The sequence below is a fragment of the Nicotiana tabacum genome, chromosome 8, assembly GCF_000715075.1.
Source record: "Nicotiana tabacum cultivar K326 chromosome 8, ASM71507v2, whole genome shotgun sequence".
In the NCBI taxonomy this organism is placed as follows: Eukaryota; Viridiplantae; Streptophyta; class Magnoliopsida; order Solanales; family Solanaceae; genus Nicotiana; species Nicotiana tabacum.
The window spans coordinates 60,164,061-60,185,896 of record NC_134087.1 but is presented as its reverse complement, the minus strand read 5'-3'; the positions used below and the strand labels follow the sequence as shown (position 1 = coordinate 60,185,896).

The 21,836-nt window shown below is 35.4% G+C and overlaps 1 protein-coding gene across 1 annotated transcript; it reads right to left on the bottom strand.

The window, feature by feature from the left end:
• Positions 1 to 2,709: 2,709 nt before the first annotated feature.
• LOC107775805 (SWI/SNF complex subunit SWI3C-like) lies at positions 2,710 to 20,494 on the bottom strand. Its single transcript, XM_075219302.1, has 9 exons — positions 20,283 to 20,494; positions 19,590 to 20,117; positions 16,828 to 17,360; positions 15,601 to 15,964; positions 15,437 to 15,510; positions 13,325 to 13,461; positions 12,255 to 12,328; positions 12,000 to 12,184; positions 2,710 to 3,686 (listed from the first exon to the last, which is right to left on the bottom strand). Exons 1-9 carry the CDS (start codon positions 20,299 to 20,301, stop codon positions 3,228 to 3,230), a joined length of 2,373 nt encoding a protein of 790 aa, XP_075075403.1. The 5' UTR covers positions 20,302 to 20,494; the 3' UTR covers positions 2,710 to 3,227.
• Between the last annotated feature and the right edge of the window lie 1,342 nt (positions 20,495 to 21,836).

The following is a 21,836-nucleotide window of genomic DNA, read 5'->3' as shown; positions in this document are numbered from 1 at the left end:
TTAAGGCAGCTCGACAATCATCCACTGGAAAGTCAAATACGCACTAAGCTAGTCCATTTCACTGCCACTCAAATAAATACCAAAGAGAAAAACTATTTAATATACAATATCACTGTTTTTACATAGTTGAACAAACTCTTTTTGTTCTATATTTAACCTTTTTAATATTTTTACTCCTTAAGGTGGTGTACAGTTCTTCAACAAATTATGAGAAACTCCACTTTCAATTGGATGGTTATCATTTATTGTTATCTTTAAAAATATATCAGAGTAATATATTGTGAACTCCACTACGTTTATTGCATCATTTTGATAAAGATAAATATATACGATGCAACAAATTTTTTGAAGGATTTCTTTATGTGTTTTATCATTTCCTCAACAAAGAAAAAATTGTTCAGACATCATCTTAAGTCCATATCTCATACTGCTACTATTTTATGATTTTCCCATCAAATTGATTGACTACCAATTATTAATCCAATAAATGCAAACTCAAAACACACACTGTCCATCTCAGTGCCACACAAATATATAAATACCTAAAAGAAGATCAAAAATATAAAACTTTACTTATTTAACGGATTATGAAAAACTCCAATTTAAGTTAGATGGTACCATTTATTGTCACTCTCAGAGTTAATATATTGTTTTCAAGTACTGTAGTTTGTGAACTAAGTAAAATATGCGCTCTCACAAAGCAAGGGTTTCATTTTTCAATCTCTCACAAATTGAATGGAATTTGAAAAAAAAAATATTCAAAGGGAATAATTGGTTAATAAATACATCGATTTTGAAACTTAATACAATGTTTATTTGAATTGTTATTTAAATTTTATTGTATCGTATCGTTAAATCCGCCGTTACATAACAACGAAAAATACCACTTTATGGTATGGTCTCGTCGTTATCTTATCTTTTTCTCATCTTGCCCTTATAAATTATTAAATAATCCTATTTTATCCTTTATCCTACCTTTTTATACAATAATTCTACCTCGTAACTTACTTTTTCTTTATAGTATTGCAATTTTATTCTTCATATTGTTGATGCATGACATCATAAAATGACGAAAAATAATACAATCTATCCAAATATTATATACATCAAGACGGTACAGTACAATACAATACAATATTCTACGATACATTATGAAATGACACATAACAACCATCCAAACAAGTTGTTAAATAATCACCATTTTTTTTTTGTTCCTCCAATGACTATAAGGACTATAACGAATAAAAGTCAAGCATGTGAAATTTTGTCAAAGGCACGAGAAAGAGCCTATTAGTATGGAAAGAACATCATGTACGTTAGTATCCAAAGAGCTCTATTAGTAGTGAACAATTCAAGTGAGAAGGCAAATCTTAAAGAATCAGATCATGACTTTTAGACAAAAACTTTACTGTTTGGTTACGTATTTCTTATTTAAGAATCATACTCGAAACTTTTGTCGTTGCTTAAAATCTTTTAAAACTAAAAACAAAAGGCAAATGCGATTAGGTAGACATTTTTCATCGTTAGTAAAAGTCAGAGAGCGTAAATTACAATTGCCGACATCAACCTTAATCATTAACGATGGGAAAATAACAAAATATAAAGAAACAAACAAAAAAGCCTGAAGAACCATAACAAAAGTACGTAATTGTGGACCCATTGTACAGTTAGTAGTCAACTAGTACGGACAAGAAGTTGACCGTGGATGGAAAATTTTATTTTGTGTCTCATACAACGGACACTTGTTGCATGAGATATTTTTTTGTCTCACAATTTTGTGGACCCACATTTTTTGTGGACCCAGAAGTGTAAGACTAGGGTCCACAAATTTGTAAGACAAAAAGGAGTCTCACACAACTAATGTAAGTTGCGTGAGACACACAATAAAACTTCTCGTAGTAAAAATGTTATACTAACATGTAAGTATTAAATAAAAATCATTATATAGAGAAGCAAAATTGTCGAACCACAGAACTTGACATACTAGTAAACAATATATCCATTAATCTGCATCTTTTTAATCGTTCATTCCTCAAGACTTTTATCATGTATACTCTCTTCAAAATGTGAGGATTGAATTTTGATAGTTTATTTGACCCAGAACCGAGTATTTCGAAATCGCGACTTTGATCTCCAGTTGAAAGCTGAAAAATGCATTTGTGATCTGGTAAAAGGAGCCAAAAGAAATTTAACAACAGAAACAATTTCATTTCTCAACAACAAATTTACTCAATTCAACTTCTTACATATAACAATCCTAATAATCAAATTCAATTATGATATTTCGACTTTTTCATATATAACAGCATCACACAATTCACATTTTATTGGTGTCTAACCACACCACCCTAATTCATTACACATTTCATAATCTTATACAGGGTAGTCAGAAGAGTTCGATAACTTGACATTATAAGGTACAACTATACCTTCTCAATAATGAACGTTGTTATTGATGAAATTGAAATGTACCTTCCTCCCAAAATTCTCTAAAATCGTCCGCTAAACTGAATAGGCAACATATGAAAAGGTGCCATTTGGTTCTTTTTTTTTTCCTGATGAAACAAACAAATCAGTGGAGAAAAGGCCAGAATTTGGTGGAAATGTTGGTGACTGCAGTAAGTGTTATCCCAGTTTTCAATCTGAGCAGTACTCAGTAACAACACGAGTAGAAATGTAGGTAAAGCAACTTAAAGTGGGACGAGATTATGTTTTGAAGCTCAGGTGCAGTTTAACCGCACTTAGTTAAATTACTCGGAAATTGGTTACAGAGCGATTACAAATCTAGGAATCGACACAACAATTTTGAACACAACTTCTATGATCACGAAAAGGCATGTACCTAAAGACTCCAGTTACCCTGTTTTCTCCATCTTCATTACCTGTACTACACAAAACTACATTTCTAGATCCCTAGTCTCATACTTTTGTTACCAAAAGAGTGTTATTTCACAGTAGAAACCAAAATATAGTACAAGTTGTTCCTACAAATAAGTTTAGCTGCATAAAGCAGCAACCAATGTGAGCACTCCTGCTTGGGTAATCAGGCCAGTGCACTGTCAGTCCGAGCTGCATCTTCAGTCGATTGGCTTCAATAATGTCTCAATCCGTCTGACAGAGCAATGCAACTGTAATTCATTTGTTCTCTCGCCCCAATAAATGAGGAAATGAAGAGAACCACCGATAAATAAATTGAAGCAAATCCAAAGCTTAACCACTCTCTTCACTCAACCCAAACCAGATTTTGTCCCAGATACAGGTCTAAGCATTGAATGACTGAGAGCAGGCTGGGAACTTGCTGGAGCATTAAACATACCGGGTGTTGAAGAGGACGGGTGTATCGCTGAGAGAGGCAGCCGAGGGCCAAATCCATACATCCCTTGTTGCGGCATAAATGACATGTGGGGATGCATTGGTTGGTTGTTTCCATATCCAGAAATAAAACTTTGTTGTAGAGGACCTGAAGCAACTTGTTGCCTAGTATTTCCTGTGTTACTGACCACTGGTGCCCCAGCACCAGACACACCTATTGGTCGGGATACTCGAACTGAACCAGGTTGAACTGTCATCATCCGAGCACGCTCTGCAGCAAAGCGTTGCCTTGTTCTCTCCAGTTGTTCACATTCTTTCATTAACAAGGTCTCCACCTCTGCGAACTGCTTCAGCTTCAGCTCTAACCTCTTTAACTGCATGAGGAAAGTAGTAGAGAAATCAAAATTGTTGCAACAAAAAGGTGAAGAGATCCTTAACCGAACATAGTTTGATGCAAACATAGAGATCCATAAAAGAAGCTCCCAGTTAGGACTTGAATTTTTCCTCTCTTTTTTTCAATAAGCGGACTAGTTGGGAGTTGAATAAAACAGTGTTAGTACCGTACTACCATCCCTTCCTTTCCAGTAAAGGACTGCTGGGAATAAAACTGACTCAAGATTGTGCATACATCGCATACAATAGACATGAAACAAAACAATGATAAAAATAGATTTAATATTAAACTTACGGTTAACAAATGGCAAATACTCAGTAACAGTAACAGTTTATGTCTCCAATGCTCCTTAATGGGGCAAACTTCATTGACTTATCATTTCATTTTCTCCTCCAGTCATTTCCATTTTGCAATCTTTTTGAATATTACCTTTTGCCATTTTTACTTTTGGGGCTGGAAGGAAAGCAGGTGAGAAGTGACTTTTATTTAACTACTACTTTTTTTTTATGAAGAAGTGACTATTATTTAACTTACTATCGATGTCATGTTTATGGTTTCAAAAATATCAAGCAAACACAAGAAAAACTATAGTACTCGGGGCTTACTTGATCATAAATCCAAGGAGAACTTGAAATTTATCAACAATTTATGATACTGGCATCAAATTTTATCATCATAAGTTTAGAGTGCCCCACACTGTTTGAGAAAATGGATGTGGTTGAGAGAATGGGTTATCGTCTCCTCATATGGTCTTTGCACAATCCTCACCTCATAACCAAAACTTTAGGGGTTGAATTAGGCCCAAGATCTATTTCTTTATATAGTCTCAGAGCCAAACATATTTATATTTGTGGTTTACCCAATGTTGGCTTGATGTTATGCTGTTCACCTACATTCGTTGAGGGAATGGGTTGTTGTCTTCTTATATGGCCTCGAACAATCCTCACCTCATTAGCTAACTTTTTGGGTTCCAGTAGCCAAATGATCATTTTGTTCACACAAAAATTTTATTTTCTTAACAAGTTCATATCTAGTAGAAAGCTAACTCCAGCATAGCATAAGTCCCCAAAAATACATTTATATAATCTACTGAAGATATAATTGATAAAACTAGCAAGAGAATCGAATAAAAGCTGGAACTATGGAAAAAAGGGTTTTAGGATAAGCAGACACATGCCCGGTAAATTTTGTCCCATATGAAGAATGAATATAAAGAGATGAGACCCCATTGTGGTGCCTACATGCAGATAATTCAGAAATCTAATTATCAATCTTCTAGAAAAGTGACATGTCAGATAAACATGTAGCAAATAGAATTAAAATAGGATAGTGAAATAGAAAATCGCTATGCAATAGGAAGATCCCTAATAGACTGAAAGACAAGTCCTACAAAAACTCGTGAAACCATCAATTTTATATGGGATCCGTTGGTCTTTAAGGCCCAATACATCCACAAGATGAATGTCATAGAAATGTGGATATTAAGATGGAACTATGGAAGTGGTCCAGCATAATTAGAAATGATCACATTCAACAGAAAGTACAAGTAACTGAAAGAAAATGGAGAAGGTCGCATAAAAAAGTCTGACCATGTCTATGCGGACCTTCTATGCACCAATAAGTCGGATATTATGATGATTGAAGGTGATAAAGAGAAATGAGGTAGACCTAAAATTACATGAAGGAAAGTTATCTCAAACGACCAAAATCCTCTTCTGATCAATGGAGTAACTAACAAAAAAAGATAGAAAGAAAGTATCTACATAAGCAATACAAGCAGTTGGGATTAGCTTAACGCTACGCGTATTACACTTGGCGTGGTATTAATGCAGGACGGTAAAGTGATTGCTTACGCGTCTCGGCAGTTAGTTGTAGTTACACTAGGTCCAGTCTTTATCATGAGTCCTTTCATTCTGAATCTCTTTATTCTGGTTAGACAACTGGTACGTCCACTTTATTAGCATTTTCATCTAGATACAAGTGTGAGAGTTAGAGAAATCCTCGCGAGATAAATTATTTAGTATCAGAATGGAATGTGCCTGAATAGAGTAGAATGAATAAAGATTCGTACAGTTGACCCCAACTAGTTCGGGATTAAGGCATAATTGATTGATCTTATCATCTACAGAAGGTATGTATGATGACGAAGTGAAGTTCATCCAGACCTCAAACCACAACTCTTCGGTTACATCCCGCAAACCCTAATTCTTCAGACCCAAAATCTTCCAACTTTTTTTTACCCAAGTGAATACCACCAACTACCGGCAAAAAATAAAAAAATAAAAAGAGAGCTTTAGCAGCAGTTCTTCAAGATATTCAACAGCACATTGTGGTTAAGTTTCAGCAAATAAGCCCATTCCATCTCAACTCAGAGATCTCGATGCCCGCCAGCAAACCCTAAATCTTCAGACCAAACTCTTCCAACTTTTTTGACCCAAGTAAATACCACCAACTACCAGCAAAAAAAAAAAGAGCTTTGGCAGCAGTGTTTCACTAAGTTGCTTGGACACGGCACTTTCGGTGCCGTACCCGTGTCGACACGACACTGACACGGGTAAGGGTGTGGGATCTGCATCGGATCCGGTCAGACAAGATCGGGTGCGTTGACCAAAAATTTGGGAAAATTGATTTCCCCAAGTAAAGATTTGAAGAGATGGGAAACGAAATACCTTCAATTTCGCTGCTATGTAGTAATTTATACTAGTCCTTTTGTCTCCTTTGAAGCTTTTTGTCTTCAATCTTTGAGTTTCCATGCTACAGGTTTCTGAAATCAAGATCTGTGTTTCTTTTGATGGGTGGTGGACTACTGTACTGAGGCATATTGGGAAGGGCTCGAATGGGTGTGTTGTACTGGAAAAAACCAGAGACATGGAGAAGGTTTTGTTGGGGAAGATGATGAAGAACGGCGCAGAGAAGAACGACTGAAGAAGACGACTAAGGGACTAATTAGGATTTAGGAGTGACCAGTTTGTTAATTGATATAATTTATAATATTTTGCCACGTTAGTTATTGAGATAAACATTACAAATACTATGTTCAAAAGTTTTAAGTTTATAAAAATTAAACTTTTAATTGTACCAAAATAATTAGAGTTTTAATCAAAATAATAAATAATTATTTAATTGTAAATTAAGTTTTCTTTTTTAATGCTTCAAAGGCACACATTAACCTAATAATACAATATATAAATATTTTTTTCTCATAGAAAAGAGGATAATTTCTAAATTAATTATTAGCATATTAATTTTTTGACAAATTATGATCACGCGAAGCCCAGAAAAATTTATAAATTGGACATAATAAAATTAACCTTTTTGTTCTCCATTATATGCTATGTTGTGACACATATTGTAAGGGTAATTAATAAGACATTACGATATATTTAGTTCTCAAACAATCACATTAACTAATTAAACGTGTTAGACATTTATTTCATTTTATTAGTATAAGTTTTATATAACGAATTGCACAAAGTTTAATCACATATTTCTTCGGTACTACAACTTAACTTTATCCAGTTAACCATTAAGAAGACACTACGATATGTTTAGTTCTCAAACAATCACATTAACCAATCACACTAACCAATCAAACGTGTTAGACATTTATTTCATTTTATTAGTATAGGTTTTATATAACGAATTGCACAAAGTTTAATCACATATCTTCGGTACTACAACTTAATTTATCCGGTTAACCATTAATAAGACATTACGATATGTTTAGTTCTCAAACAATCACACTTACCAATCAAACGTGTTAGACATTTATTTCATTTTATTAGTATAAGTTTTATATAACGAATTACAAAAAGTTTAATCACATATCTTCGGTACTACAACTTAACTTTATCCCGTTAACCATTAATAAGACATTACGATATGTTTAGTTTTCAAACAATCACATTAACCAATCACACTAACCAATCAAACGTGTTATAGACATTTATTTCATTTTATTAGTATAAGTTTTATATAACAAATTACACAAAGTTTAATCACATATTTCTTCGGGACCACTACTTAACTTTATCCAGTTAACCATTAATAAGACATTACGATATGTTTAATTCTCAAACAATCACATTAACCAATCACACTAACCAATCAAACGTGTTAGACATTTATTTTAGTTTATTAGTATAAGTTATTATAAACGAATTACACAAAGTTTAATCACTTATCTTCGGTACTACAACTTAACTTTATCAAGTTAACCATTAATAAGACATTACGATATGTTTAGTTCTCAAACAATCACATTAACCAATCACACTAACCAATCACATAAGACATTACGATATGTCTTCGGGACTACAACTTAACTCTATCCAGTTAACCATTAATAAGACATTACGATATGTTTAGTTCTCAAACAATCACATTAACCAATCACACTAACCAATCAAACGTGTTAGACATTTATTTCATTTTATTAGTATAAGTTTTATATAACGAATTGCACAAAGTTTAATCACATATTTCTTCGGGACTACTACTTAACTTTATCCAATTAACCATTAATAAGACATTACGATATGTTTAGTTCTCAAACAATCACATTAGGGCTAAAATATAGTATATGTGTTAGTCTATATTAGTAATAAATTACATTAACATTAGTCTATTTAATAACATTGACTACTAAGGTATATATTGACTATATTACAGGTAAGAATTAAAAGGAATTGGTAATATATTTTGCATTAAATGCATCTGATTTGATGTCCAATCCCAACCGTTCCACACACACACCATTGGATTTCCCCTAAAAGGTACAAAAGTGGCATTATAGCCATAAGGCTACTAATTCCTTTTAGAAGTCTTTTCTCACCAAACAAAGTCCCTCCAAAGCCAAACGCTACTGCCATTCCATTTTGCAGCATCTTCATCTTCTTCCTTACTATTTTCTTTAGCTCTTAAAAATGTCTTCTTCTACCTCCTCAACAGCAAATCAAAAGGGGAAAGGTTTGTTAAGACCAATAAAAAGTGCAGGCTCCGACTTTGACGATAAACCTCTTTGGAATCATGTCAAAGTTCTTTCACTTACTCCCAGTGGTGGTGGAAATAGAGTGTGGTCATGTAACTATTGTAACAAAAAAGTTACGGGATCATATTCTAAAGTCAAAGCTCATTTGTTAAAAATTTCTGGTCAAGGAGTTCAAATATGTAAAGACATAAGTAGAGAAGTTTGTGAAGCTTTGAAACAAGAACATGAAGAAGCTGAAAATAGAAAAGCATCTGTACAACTTGACGCGAGGAAAAAGTCAGATTACGTATCGCTTCCTGAAGGGTCAGATTTATCGCATTTTAAAAAAAGAAAAGGTTCAAACGTTGGAGCTCTAGAGAAGTCGTTAGGCATTGAGAATAGGAATATCGCCGACAAAATGGTAGCCCGCATGTTCTACGCTTCAGGTTTATCTTTTAATTTTGCCAAGTCTCCTTATTTTAGAAAGTATTCCGAGTTTTTGGCAAAGACTTCTATACCGGGTTATGTTCCGCCAACGTACAATAGGTTAAGAACTACCCTTTTAACTCAAGAAAAAGCTCATATTGATAGAAAATTGCAACCTATTAAGGATGCATGGAAGAGAAAAGGGTTGTCTATTTGTTCCGATGGATGGTCGGATATTAAGAGGCGACCATTGATAAACATAATGGCGGCTTCTAGTGGTGGTCCAATATTTTTAAAATCAATCAATTCAAGTGGTGTTGTGAAGGGTGGAGAATATATAGCTAATTTGTTCATTAAATCAATTGAGGAAGTTGGTGCAAGTAATGTTGTTCAAGTTATCACCGATAATGCAAGTAACATGAAGCTTGTCGGTTCTACGGTTGAGCAAACTTATCCACATATATTTTGGACACCATGTGTTGTTCATTGTTTGAACCTTGCCCTAAAAAGTATGTGCCAACCTAACGAAAAATCAACTCAATTTATAAATTGCAAATGGATTTTAGATTTGATTGGTGAAGTTAGTAGCTTGAAAAACTTTGTATTGAATCATGATATGGCTCGTGCTCTTTTTCAAAAGCATTCGGCGTTGTCTTTGTTGAAAGTTGTCGAAATGAGATTTGCATCTCATGTTGTCATGACTAGTCATGTTCATCAAGTGAAAACATCTTTGAAAAGAATGGTAATGGATGATGATTGTAGAAATTATAAGGGAGATAAAGTGATTGAAGCTAAAACGCGTGAGATTAAATCTCTTGTAATGAATGACGAATGGTGGGATAAGATTGAGTACTTTTTAAAGTTTACCGAACCAATTGTGTCTATGCTTAGAAGTGCCGATCTTGATGCTCCAAAGTTGCATCTTTTTTATGATATGTGGGATACAATGATCGAAAAGATGAAAGCAATTATCTTTGAACAAGAGGGAAAGGATCTTATGTCGGGCAATCGGACTTTTTTGATACAATTCAAGACATTCTTGTTGCTAGGTGGAATAAGAGTAACACCCCTTTACATTCTATGGCACATTCTTTGGTACCAAAATACTACCATGAATCATGGCTTAGAGGGGAAGGCAATGGGGTTCGAAGGCTTGCTCCAAATGAGGATAGAGAGATTTCCTTAAATACAGTTAAATGCTTTCAAAGATACTTTAAAGATTCAAATGATCTAAAACAAGCATCTTTGGAGTATGGAGCATTCGCAAGTGGGAGTGGTTTCTTTAGTGAGCCTCATGTGGTTGAGGCTATGATGTATGAGGAGCCTCTATCTTGGTGGGCTAACCATGGTGTAAACGCTCCACTTTTGCAAAGCTTGGTGTACAAATTGCTTTCACAACCGGCTTTTTCTTCTTGTTGCGAAAGGAATTGGAGCACCTATTCATTGATCCATAGTATCAAAAGAAACAAGTTAGAGACTTCAAGAGCCAAAGATCTAGTTTTTGTGCACTACAATCTTCGCTTGCTTTCTCGTCAAAAAGAAAAATATACAAGTGGCCCAAACAAGTATTGGGATGTGGGTATGTCTATAATCTATGTTTACTTGAATTTATATTTCCTTTAGTATTTTTTTATTTTTTAAATCATTTTTATTTTAATTTTGCTTTAGGCGGAGATCGTTTTGATGTTGATGAAGCCACCAATGATCTACTTGACTTATCAATAGATGAACCTCAACTAGAAGGAGTCATATTTGAAGAAGAGATTGAAGATGTGCAAGAAGTTGGTCTTGAAAATATTGAGGAAGAATGCTAATGTTATTGTTCAATTGTTAAAACTTAGTAGTTATCCTCTCCTACTTTTTGTTAGTTTATACTTTATATAGTTCAATGTTAATGTAACTTTATATGGGAAATGCTCGAATGGTGATTGTAATTGTAATTTATTTTTGCCTTTTTGGTGTTCATGCTTATTTTGATTGACTTAATAAGAATGGCTAACTCTTCATAATTTGTGACTTGTGAGGAAAATGCTAATTGCTAAATGATATTTGCATATTTTATTCTCTATGTTCATGTAGGCCATGTTCTTCTACAAAAGCAGTGAAAGACTAAAAGCCTAAAACGTATGTTTTCTATTTTTCTTTATCTTTATATATCTAACTCTTTTACTTATGTAATTATATGATATCTATTATGTTTTAATATACTTTGTGTAACTTGTAGGAGAATATGAGAATGGAAGAAAATCAAGAAATCGTGCCTACAACTTGAGAATAAAAAAGAAATCAACACTTTACAAGTTATAGGTACGTATTCCATAAAATCATAATTTAGAGATATTTTTATTTTTATTTTTAAATTATTTTTAGCCGGATCCCCGCATCCGTGTCGGTTTTAGGATCCGTATCCCCGAATCTTAAAATTTCCATCTCAAAGGATCCGACCTCTAGATCCGCACCCGTGTCGGACACCCGCACCCGTGTCAGAGCAACTTAGGGCTTCAAGATATTCAATAGCCCATTGTTTGCTAAGATTCAGCAAATAAGCCCATTCCATCTCAACTCAGAGATCTCAAATATTGCTACAGAAATGTTTTACCCTCCAATCATACAGCACATAACAGCCCCTCAGTAGAACTTTCAAGTACAGTGGGACACCATTGTAAGTATGTAGTGCACCTACAAGGCCATCATAATTGGAAAAACACAAACGCCTAAAAGTAAAATATGGCAATAAAGAGCACACCCAAAGCAAAACGGGAAAGAAAGAGGATGAAATGGACTCAACAGGATATCAAATAATAGCTAATGATATGTGGAAAATTCCAATGGATTACCGATTGGATATACGCAAAGAGTTTGGAGCTAAGTCCAAAAACTATAATTTCAACAAATTACCTGATGGTTGACTATGTTTGCAGATAACCGTTGAATCTCACGTTCTTCATGGTCAGCAAAAAGCTTTGCCTTTATAGCTGCAGCTGCAAGACCAACTTTAGCAGCAGCTCTTACTCTTTCAGTGGATACTGCAGCACCTCCAGAATCGTGTTGACCCCATGGACCTTGTCCTCCCGGCTTTTCATCTGAGAAGTTTATATTAGAGAATTATTGGAAGGATGACTTAAGAATAGTACTAGTTCAATTTATAGCCACCTTTTAGCTGATAAGAATTTCCAACATCTCCACGAGGACTTCCATCCTTTCCATGAATTCTTCCTACACTGATCCTGCATGTATGGAAGCAAGTACATATCTTTAGATCAGTATGCCCGTTAGAAATGTTTCATCCATCACCTTCCATAAGAAACTTAATACTTCTGGTATTACCAGCTGCTGAATGCAACAAAATGCATGAAGTCAAACATCTCTAATTTTTTTCTAATAATATTTGCACTAGAAAAAGCTGCTTACCCTATGTTAAACCTAAATCTATATTTTGTTGTTGGCTATAGTGGAGTCTGCCTTTGCTGTCTATTTGAGAAAGTGAAAAGCCAAAATGGATCTCTATAGATGGACCAGCAAGATTTTTAGACTTAGATGCTCCCAAAGCACAGGGTTGTGCAAACAACATAGATGACTAAAAGGGAAAGAACAATTTAAAAAGGTGAAATACGAGATTTTGGTGAAGCACAAATTACCAAATGCAGAAGGTAGAATGAGGAGAAACACTTAGGCAGTTGGAAAGAAAGAAGTAAAGCATTGTGGGGATGTTCCTAATGGGTCTCTGACTTCAGGCATCAGCCAGATGGGGATGGCAGGTGTCCAGTTTGCTGGCCAAAGACGTGGATGGAGAGTCATGCATTCAAGTTCCAGTTTAACATATACAGCCAAAAATAGACTGTTCCACGTGTTTTGCTGTCTCTAAGAAGTTTACGCTGTAGTACATACTTATATATTTTGGTTTCTCTCCAGGTCACGACTCAGATACTTATAAAATGCAATATTTTAAATTATTTTGAGCAAGAAAAGAACCAAATAAAGTAAACTGCAGAAATACCACAAAAGAATTCATTAATAACTATTGAGACAATGCTTGAGGCATACAAATGGGGTCAATAATGGTAACAAAAGCAACTAAAATAGAGAAAACTTTTCGAAATTCTGCATCACAGAAAATGCCCAAAATTCATATCAACAATCACAAGTAACGTGCTAAATAAACTAGCATACAGAAAAGAATATGAATACAGAGTTGATGAAGAAATAACAGTAGAAATACACACCCGTTATCAGCTGTAGATCCATCTATCTGAGTCATGTTCCGTGATGTTAAAGTATCATCCTTAGATAATGCTGCCAAAGAAGTATGGGCACATGCTGCAGCAACTCTCGGTCCCACGGCAGATGCCAAAAAAGCAACCTACAGACAGTAGAGAGCTAAAAAAATTCTTCTTTTTATTTCTACCTTGTATAAGAAGTCATATGCGCTCTCAACTGTCTATATCATAAACGGTATGGCATAGTCAAAGTAAATGTACTCCAGACAGCTGCTTAATAAAGCACATTTAGCCAAAATTTCTAATATGTAACAAGCTAGAGGCGAGATTAGGGAGAGGAGAGTAAGCATAAAAGCAAAAATGTAGAGATTAGGCAGCCCAGCAACTGGATAAATACTTTTCTAGTTTCTTTTGGTTCTTACAATATCCAGATTGGGTTATAGGCTATAGCCTCCCCTTGGTTCTGACAGGGTTTGTGTCATCTTTTTTCCTCTTTTTGGTCACACTGATAATAGGCAATTTCCACTCCATCAACTAGTGGAGAAGGACTCAGATAGGGACGTACACTTTAAGAGAATCAAGACACTAACCTCCTCAAACTGGACAAAATCTCATATTCTAATAGAACTTGAACCTAAGAGCAGGTAGATCCAGGCCCAGGGCCTCAATCTTGACAGTTCTGCTAAGGTCTTCCCTTGTTTAATTAATTAATTCTACAAAGCCATGTTGCATACGCAGCATGGAGCAGAAGTGAAAAGGTATTGTGTAATGATTTGGGATCTGATAAATCATTCCAGCATTTTAAAACGAAATGGTAAATAGATTGCAGTAGAGACTAGAGAGAAAATCAAATATGAATTTTGATTTTAAAAATACAAAATAAAGGCTGGAATAGACCAGAAGACCATACTAATTACTAACTGGATCTGATCTGCAGATAATATCATTAATTTCTGGAAAGAAAAGGAATATCACTAGGCAAGTTATTTTATCAAATTCTGAATCTTCTTTCTTAGAAGCATCATTATGAATTTCTACGTGTTTCACTGCTTTAACATTTTTACCATCATGAAAGATCTTTTCAAGAAACCATCTCACATGGAAGATTTCCATAATGTTTCTCATATATTGTTTTTTTTTTTTTACTGTTAATCTTTCTCATATATAGTTCGTCTGCTAACTCCCACTTTGACGACCATCTAACCATAAGGGGACAATGGAATCCTTCTGCAAGTTACAGAAAAAAGGATGGCACAGTTCTCTACCAACTTACCTCAATGAAATAACTGATGCGAAAAGGCATGCGTTGAAATGGTACTAAGAGCCCCTTTTTTTTAACAGATTAAAAGTAACTAATTAACTAGTAAGTATGAAAAGTACTTTTAAATGTTGAAGCTAATATTATAAATAACTTCAGGATTCTTTGCATTTGGATAGAAGTACCAAAACTGATAATAAGCAGTTGGTTTTTTCGGTAAAAAGCGCTAATAAGCACTTTGTCTTTGGTAAAAAGAAAGAAATGTTCTTAAAGCTATTTACAAAAAAAATAAAATAAAAATATCTCTCATGGAAAAGGACAAATGGCGAAAATGAATTGGAGAGGGAGTAAGGGGGTTTTGTTTTCGGAAGGGTATTTCAGGGATTACAAAAACAATAGAGATAAAACAGCAAAATATTTTGTAAAAACAAAAGCGCTTATAAGCTGAAAGCTATAAGATGGGGGTCACCCACCTATCACTTAATCATAAGTACTTGGCTTATAGGCACTTTTGGCGTTTACCAAACAAGTAAAAAAGTCAAAAAGCGCTTACAAGCTCGTTTAACCTTTTAATAAGCTTACCCAAACACCCTCTAAAGCTCTCATGGATATGCATTGTCCTCCACAATTTCACACAGAGAGATTCGAAAGGAGGATAATAGAAGAGAAACAAAAGATAAAGAACCATTGACATATTCGCGTTCTTAACAGAAGGCATGCCTTTCCCCACCCACAAAAAGAAGGCAGCATTCCTCAAGAATCAACAGATAACGTTGCAGAAACTAGAAACTAAAGTCTCTTCATATGAAAAAGAGGAATACACATTTCATAACAGCATGTTCACAACAACAAAGTCTTACCAGGGACATTACTGGATTTCCACAGTTTTCAAAAGGAAATTTGCTATCAGAATCAAGGTTTTCAGTGCTTGGTCCTGCATCATAAACGGATAAACGACGAGAATATTAGAGCTTCAGTGTTGTGATCATACGAAAAAGGAAATGATAAAAGTCCACTGTCTCACCTGCAAGATTCCCGTTCAAATTTGAATAAGATTTGTTACGATCTTCACCCGCAAAAGAACTTGAGGGACCAGATGCACCTGGAAGTTCAATATTTTCCAATGGGGCACCATCCACAGGCAGGCGGACAAAATGAAGGATGCACTGTGCCTTTGACTTGGTGCCAACATGTTCTGCAATTTGATTCCAGTTTTCATTGTAGAGTTGCATTCCCTCGAGAAGCAATAGCGTTTCCTGGTCAGTCCAAGTATCTCCATCTAGATCTCCATAATCTTTCATAGAGCTTATTTTGACAAAATCCAAGCTAGAGTGACCAGTGACAAATCCACCCTCGTGGAAGCAATCCAAACACAATAGAATATCAATCTGTCAAAGAAAATGCAAGTCAGCTTTGAATGCATCCACTCAAAAATATTCATCCAAAGTCATTTAATTGCATGCCTATGTGCCAAATGAAAGGCAAACTTTTTTAGTTGCACATAATATCTGCTCCAAATAATGTTGCAGAGAAAAAAATTCATAATCTCAGATATCCTTTTTTGCTAGCAAGAAAGGTTCTTAGACTATTGCTTTTCCCTTCTTTTTGTTAACCTTCGGCAACCTCTTTTCTGAAACACTGGTAACCCCTACAGCATTCTGAGTTACCTGTTCAATGATGACAATCTAGAAAGGATGCTGAATTTCAACACAGTATCCACCAATTAATATTTGGCCGACTGCTATACAAAGAAATAGATTAAGCATAAGCACATGTATAGCTGCCATGCTGCTTTTTATATGAAACTAAAATCAAACAGTCCAAGTTCATATCAACCGGAGCAGGTTCATATTGGTTAGCCTAATTCATCGATGGGAAGCTAAATACAGGGTAAGTTTTGCTTTTGTCTGGAAATCAAGTAAAGGCATCAAAGGACTTCGAATTGGAAATTTACCACACACTCTCTCTCCCCACCGTTTGACCTCGGCTTAACTTGGAGGCACAGAAAGGAGAAAACTTAAGATCACTGTACTCTAATATGCTGCAATTGCCCACATTAGGAAGCAAAGTATTTATTAACCAAATACTTAAGTTATATGAAGTAGAAGGATGATCCAAGAGCTATGGATATTTAGAGGAGAATAAGTGTCTTCGAAACGGCAAAAACATTTGAGGGAAAAAACAGCTATAGTGGTAACAACATTTAAGAAAATAACAAGTACAAGCAAAGACAACAGTATGTGTGATATACCTCTTTCTGTGACTGATAGTACGACAGTGAAACAGGCCGAGAACAACAATTGCATCGTAGTTCAGACAACATTTCTCGGATTGAGTTGTCAAAGTCGGAGTCATCATCAAAATCACGCACAAGTTCAGGATAAACGTCTCTCGCCTTGAGACAACATTTAGGCTTGTCAAACTGGACTAAGCTGTCAATAGACTTCAAACCAGCCACTGGAACACAGAGATCACTGTTTGAGTCCTCATACAATGTGACATCTTTTAGGGCCTCCGCTTTAGGAGGAACAGCACAGTAGTTGATGATCCCCCAATGATCAAGAAACCTTGCAATTCGAGTTACATCATCAGCACTAACACCAGCTACAATCCCATGGCAATCAGCAACTGACAAGTGCTTTTCAGGCAACTCCATATACTTTGCAACTATACAATTTCTGCATTCCATGTATTTTTCTGGCGTATGTTCAGCTGACTTTCCAGAGAAAAAATGTGGCACCACTTGTCTTTCCAATCTGTGCACTGTATTAGGTGAAAACCAATCTGCTTGCAGAAGAAGGAATACAAAGGTTCAAATTAGACAGAGATCTGAGAGCAAAAACAACAATACATACAGAAGATTAAAGTACACAGATCTCAACAAGTAAGAAAAAACAAAAATACATAGAAGACATAACAGTACAAAGATCTCAAGCACTAACTGACCTACAAATGGAGACCGTGAACAACACAGACAATGACATTGATTTCAAGAACAAATCGATAGGTGGTCTAAAAGGTACAGCAATGGAGCATTAAGCTGCTAATCTGGTCTCAAAAGTGAAAGAGAATATAATCCAGATACAAATCCAAGAATGCTACTGTATACCAGAAATATACTGCAGGTATGCTTGTATCCAGAAACACTCTGTATTGTGCTCCAGTCAAATGCACCATAAATGCCAAACATAGCATTTCCTGGTAATTTTCTTACATCAAAGAAATCCCATGTGGGCTTCTGCCTCAATCCGATTGGTGCATAGGTTAGACTCCGAGGAGTATAGGCCCCGACCCCTAGCTCGCCCCAACTTAAAAACCAGGCTTTGTCTGAGGCAGAGTTCAAACCCCGTGACGTGTGCCTTACCCACACATCATCCTGACCACTGAACCAAAGCCCTGAAGACAATTTCCAGGTGATTTCCATGAGATTTCAAGAATTTGAATTCCCAAATCATGATTTCCGTTGTACCTCAGTGTTGTCAAAGGCACGCTTAAGCCCTAAAGCGAGGCGCAAAACATGTTGAGCGCTTTGGGTTGCTTAGCGGGTGCTTCAGTGTCGTCATCAAGGCTCTAAGACATACTTTTCCTTGCCAATGAGCATAATCCTGAAGATGCGACACTGAACAATTGATATTTCACTTTATTGTAAATTTTTTTAATTTTTTTTTATTTCTTTGTCCATATATTTGTTGTTCATACTTATAATTATTAGTCTTGGACTACACATACATATTTGTATTTTTTTCACCATTTGTGCCTTTCTTCATTAAAGTCCATGCTTTATTTCCGCTTTGCGCTTAAAGCTCCAATGGACCTTAGAGCTCTTCTGGCACTTTTCGCCTTTGATAACACTGGTGTACCTAACTAAGGGACAACCTTCTTATTCTCTGACTGATTCGCCTTGCAGTGTAGACAAATTTGTCAAAGACTGCTGAAATTTAAAAAAAAAAAAAAAAAAAAATTCTCAAGGCAAACTATTTCTATAGCATACTGGTACCTGCCACTCCCTTCATGGAAAAAAATCTAGGCAATTCAAGATGGCTATTATTTTAACACTGTAAGAACGCATAATATTAATTTGGTAAAGCCCATGCAAAATTTTGACAATGGTAGAAAATGGCACATGCCAAGCATAGGTTTTAAGTAAATAAATTAACTCTTGTACTCCACAGTCCACACATGCAAATCTTGTCTTTAGTTCAGTAAATTTCCTCTAGCATCTATTTGACAAGTATGCACAAACATTATACTTGGACATTAAAGTACAGAGGAGGATCCAAGTTCTTGTTTTTTTCCGACTCTCATGGTAAGATTGGAAGGTTAATGAAACCATAGTGTACTAAATATCCCAAATCTTGCAAGGAGAAAGCCAAGCTATAAATGATATTTAGTTGGACGGAAGACAAACTTTTCCACCATGTAGTACCTGATAAATTTGTATTCCTCTATTTTGCTTAGCTAATAACGGAAACAAACTTATATTCTTCTTGTGAGATATCACATACATTGACCTATCAAAATATGATATAAGATCCACTCCTCCTGGTGAAGAACCTTACCAAAGTGACGTGGTTTGGTGGTTTTATTCGTTTACAATCTTCAAACAATAAGGGCAGCAATACTCAAAAGAAAGTGAAAGGGAATTCATATAATCACAACAAGTCTCTATATCAAGCGTCTTTCAGGGTCCTAGTGCCAGCACACAGTGTGATTTGACAGGTGAGCATTATACTACGGTAATAAAATGCTCCATCTCCTAAAGTTTAGCAAATTAGGAAGTTATTAAAATCCAATTGTCACAATTGTCCATGGGGAAATGCAACTCACTTTTTTCCAAAATTAGTTAAGTCCTGACAGAATTAACTCTAACTTATAGTCTATCCTTTCTTGTTCAAAATCAGTATTCACCAGCAAAAAAGTATTTTGGTACTTAAAAGTGCACGTAAAGGTTCCAGCTAGTAATGAAATGATATAAAGAAAAATATCTTCACAAGCACATTGTATGATGATTACCTGCGTGCATTGGCACAACATGAATTCGACTTGCACTGCCATAATGCTTAACCACACCACGACCCTGCAATATCTGCGGAGGACTGATCACATACGAACCACTCCCACTGCCTTCTCCTCTTTCCTCAGTCAACAAGGCAGGAGTATCTGCAGGCACAGCTGAAAGCGCCTGAAGCTGCCCATACGACATATTCTCCAACACCACCCCATTCTGCCTACTCTCTCCACACTGCCCAGCCTTCTCAGTCGCTACAATATTCAGGACGGACGAATGAGGCCGCGTAACAGTACGTCTCACTACTAAAGGGAACTCACTAATTCGGTTCCCAGCTTCTGATACCAATTCAACTGAGTAATTACTCCGATCCACTGAATTGCTAGGGTTTCGGTGGTCGTCATCTTCAATTTCCTGCTGGTCAATGTCTTCCTCGTCATCTTCTTCTTCAAACACGTCATCATCTTGTTGGGCCTTGGCCTTCCTTGAAATTAAAGGCTCCCGCTTCCGCTTCCTCCATCTATTCCTCGTCTCTAAAAAATTAACAACTAATTACTAGTCAATTTGTAACACTCGGATCCGTTAAATAACTAATTATAGTACATAAATCAACCATTTTCAAATCAAATTTATAAAATGCTTTAAAATAAAAACTAAAATTAGAGAAATTTAAAAGAAATGGGGGTTTATGTGAGCACCTGAGGAGGAAGCAGGCATTGCTGAGAAATTGGGGGGTTTGGGTCCTGAGAAATTGGGGTTTAAAGGGAGAGAATTGTGGGGTCTGAGATTGGTTGTTGTTTTTGGAGAGAGAAAATTGGGGGAAAAGGGATTCTTCTCTCTGCTGCCTTCGGATGATAATTTTGTGAGCTCTTTTTGGAATTTCGCAGCTGGGTTTCCACAAAAATTAGGCAATATCTTTGCTGTGTGAATTCACGCGCTTCATTCAGAGACTGAAGGAAAAAGATGTACGCGCCGAGAGTAACGTAAAGGTCATTGTTTTTCCTTTTTTTTTTTTTTTCCTTTTTCGATGATTGATAACCAAATAGACACCCGTATTTGTATGTAATTCTGTTTCGACCCTCAGAAAAGAGACAAACGAGTATATTTTCTCCCTCGTGATTTTTCATGTGTCATCTAAATATAAAATTTTGTTATAAAATAAAGATAAATATAATAATATTCAACAAGCAATAAAAACAAGATATAGAAGGGAGAATGATTTTGTTATTTCTCTTCTTGGTGTGTTTTTCATAGGGTCAAAAGTTCCTTATTTATAAAGGTACAGATACATTCAAAGGTTATAAGTTAATATACTTCTTAATTGAGTACATGAATATAAAATATGTTAAATGGACAGGCAATTGCATTCATCTCAATTAGATGCATTCGTCTCATTTATAACACTCATTCTTGGATGTCCATTTAAAAGGTAATGCGCCTCGTTACAACATTACTAGAAAAAATCTTGTGAGAAAAAGCCTAATGAAGTAAAAAAGAGTTCACACATCTTGTAATACACATTGAGTGTTGCCTCATTAAAAGCCTTACAGAAAAACTCAATTGGGACAAAACCTTGGTTAAGGGAAAAAAAGTATAGCGCGTATTATACTTTCCATGATGAAAACTTTGTTTGATATCTCGAAGACGATGCATTTCAATTTTATGTCTCGGCTTCTCAAATGCTAATATTGGCAATGCCTTAGTGAATAAATCTGTCAGATTATCACTTGGAACGAATTTGTTGAACATCTATCTAACCATTTTGTTGAAGATCATGCGTAAAAATAAACTTTGGTGAAATGTGTTTTGTATTGTCTCCTTTGATATATCCTCCTTTTAGTTGAGCTATGCAAGCAGCATTATCTTCATACAATATTATTAGAATCTTCGTCTTTAAAGAAAGACCACACCATTGTTGAATGTGTTGAGTCACTGATCTCAACCATACACATTCTCGACTAGCTTCATGAATAGATATTATATATGCATGATTGGAAGATGTAGCAGCTAAAGTTTGTTTTGTTGAATGTCATGATATAGTTGTACCTCTGCAAGTAAATAAATAGCATGTTTGAGATCAGAACTTATGTGGATCAGATAAACAACCTGCATCTGCATAACCAATTATTTGTTAACAATAAAATAATCCCATATCAATAGTCCCTTAGAGGTATATAAAAATATGCTTAACACCATTCCAGTATCTTGTTGTAGGAAAAAACTAAATCTTGCTAATAAACTTAATGCAAAAG

Bases quoted from the DNA above. Each gene is read 5' to 3' on its own strand.
- LOC107775805 (XM_075219302.1), bottom strand. The intron at 17,361-19,589 runs GTAATCATCATA...TTCTGCAAGCAG, and splicing joins TGTTGTGCCAATGCACGCAG to ATTGGTTTTCACCTAATACA. The intron at 13,462-15,436 runs GTAAGACTTTGT...TACTGTCTGTAG, and splicing joins GAAATCCAGTAATGTCCCTG to GTTGCTTTTTTGGCATCTGC.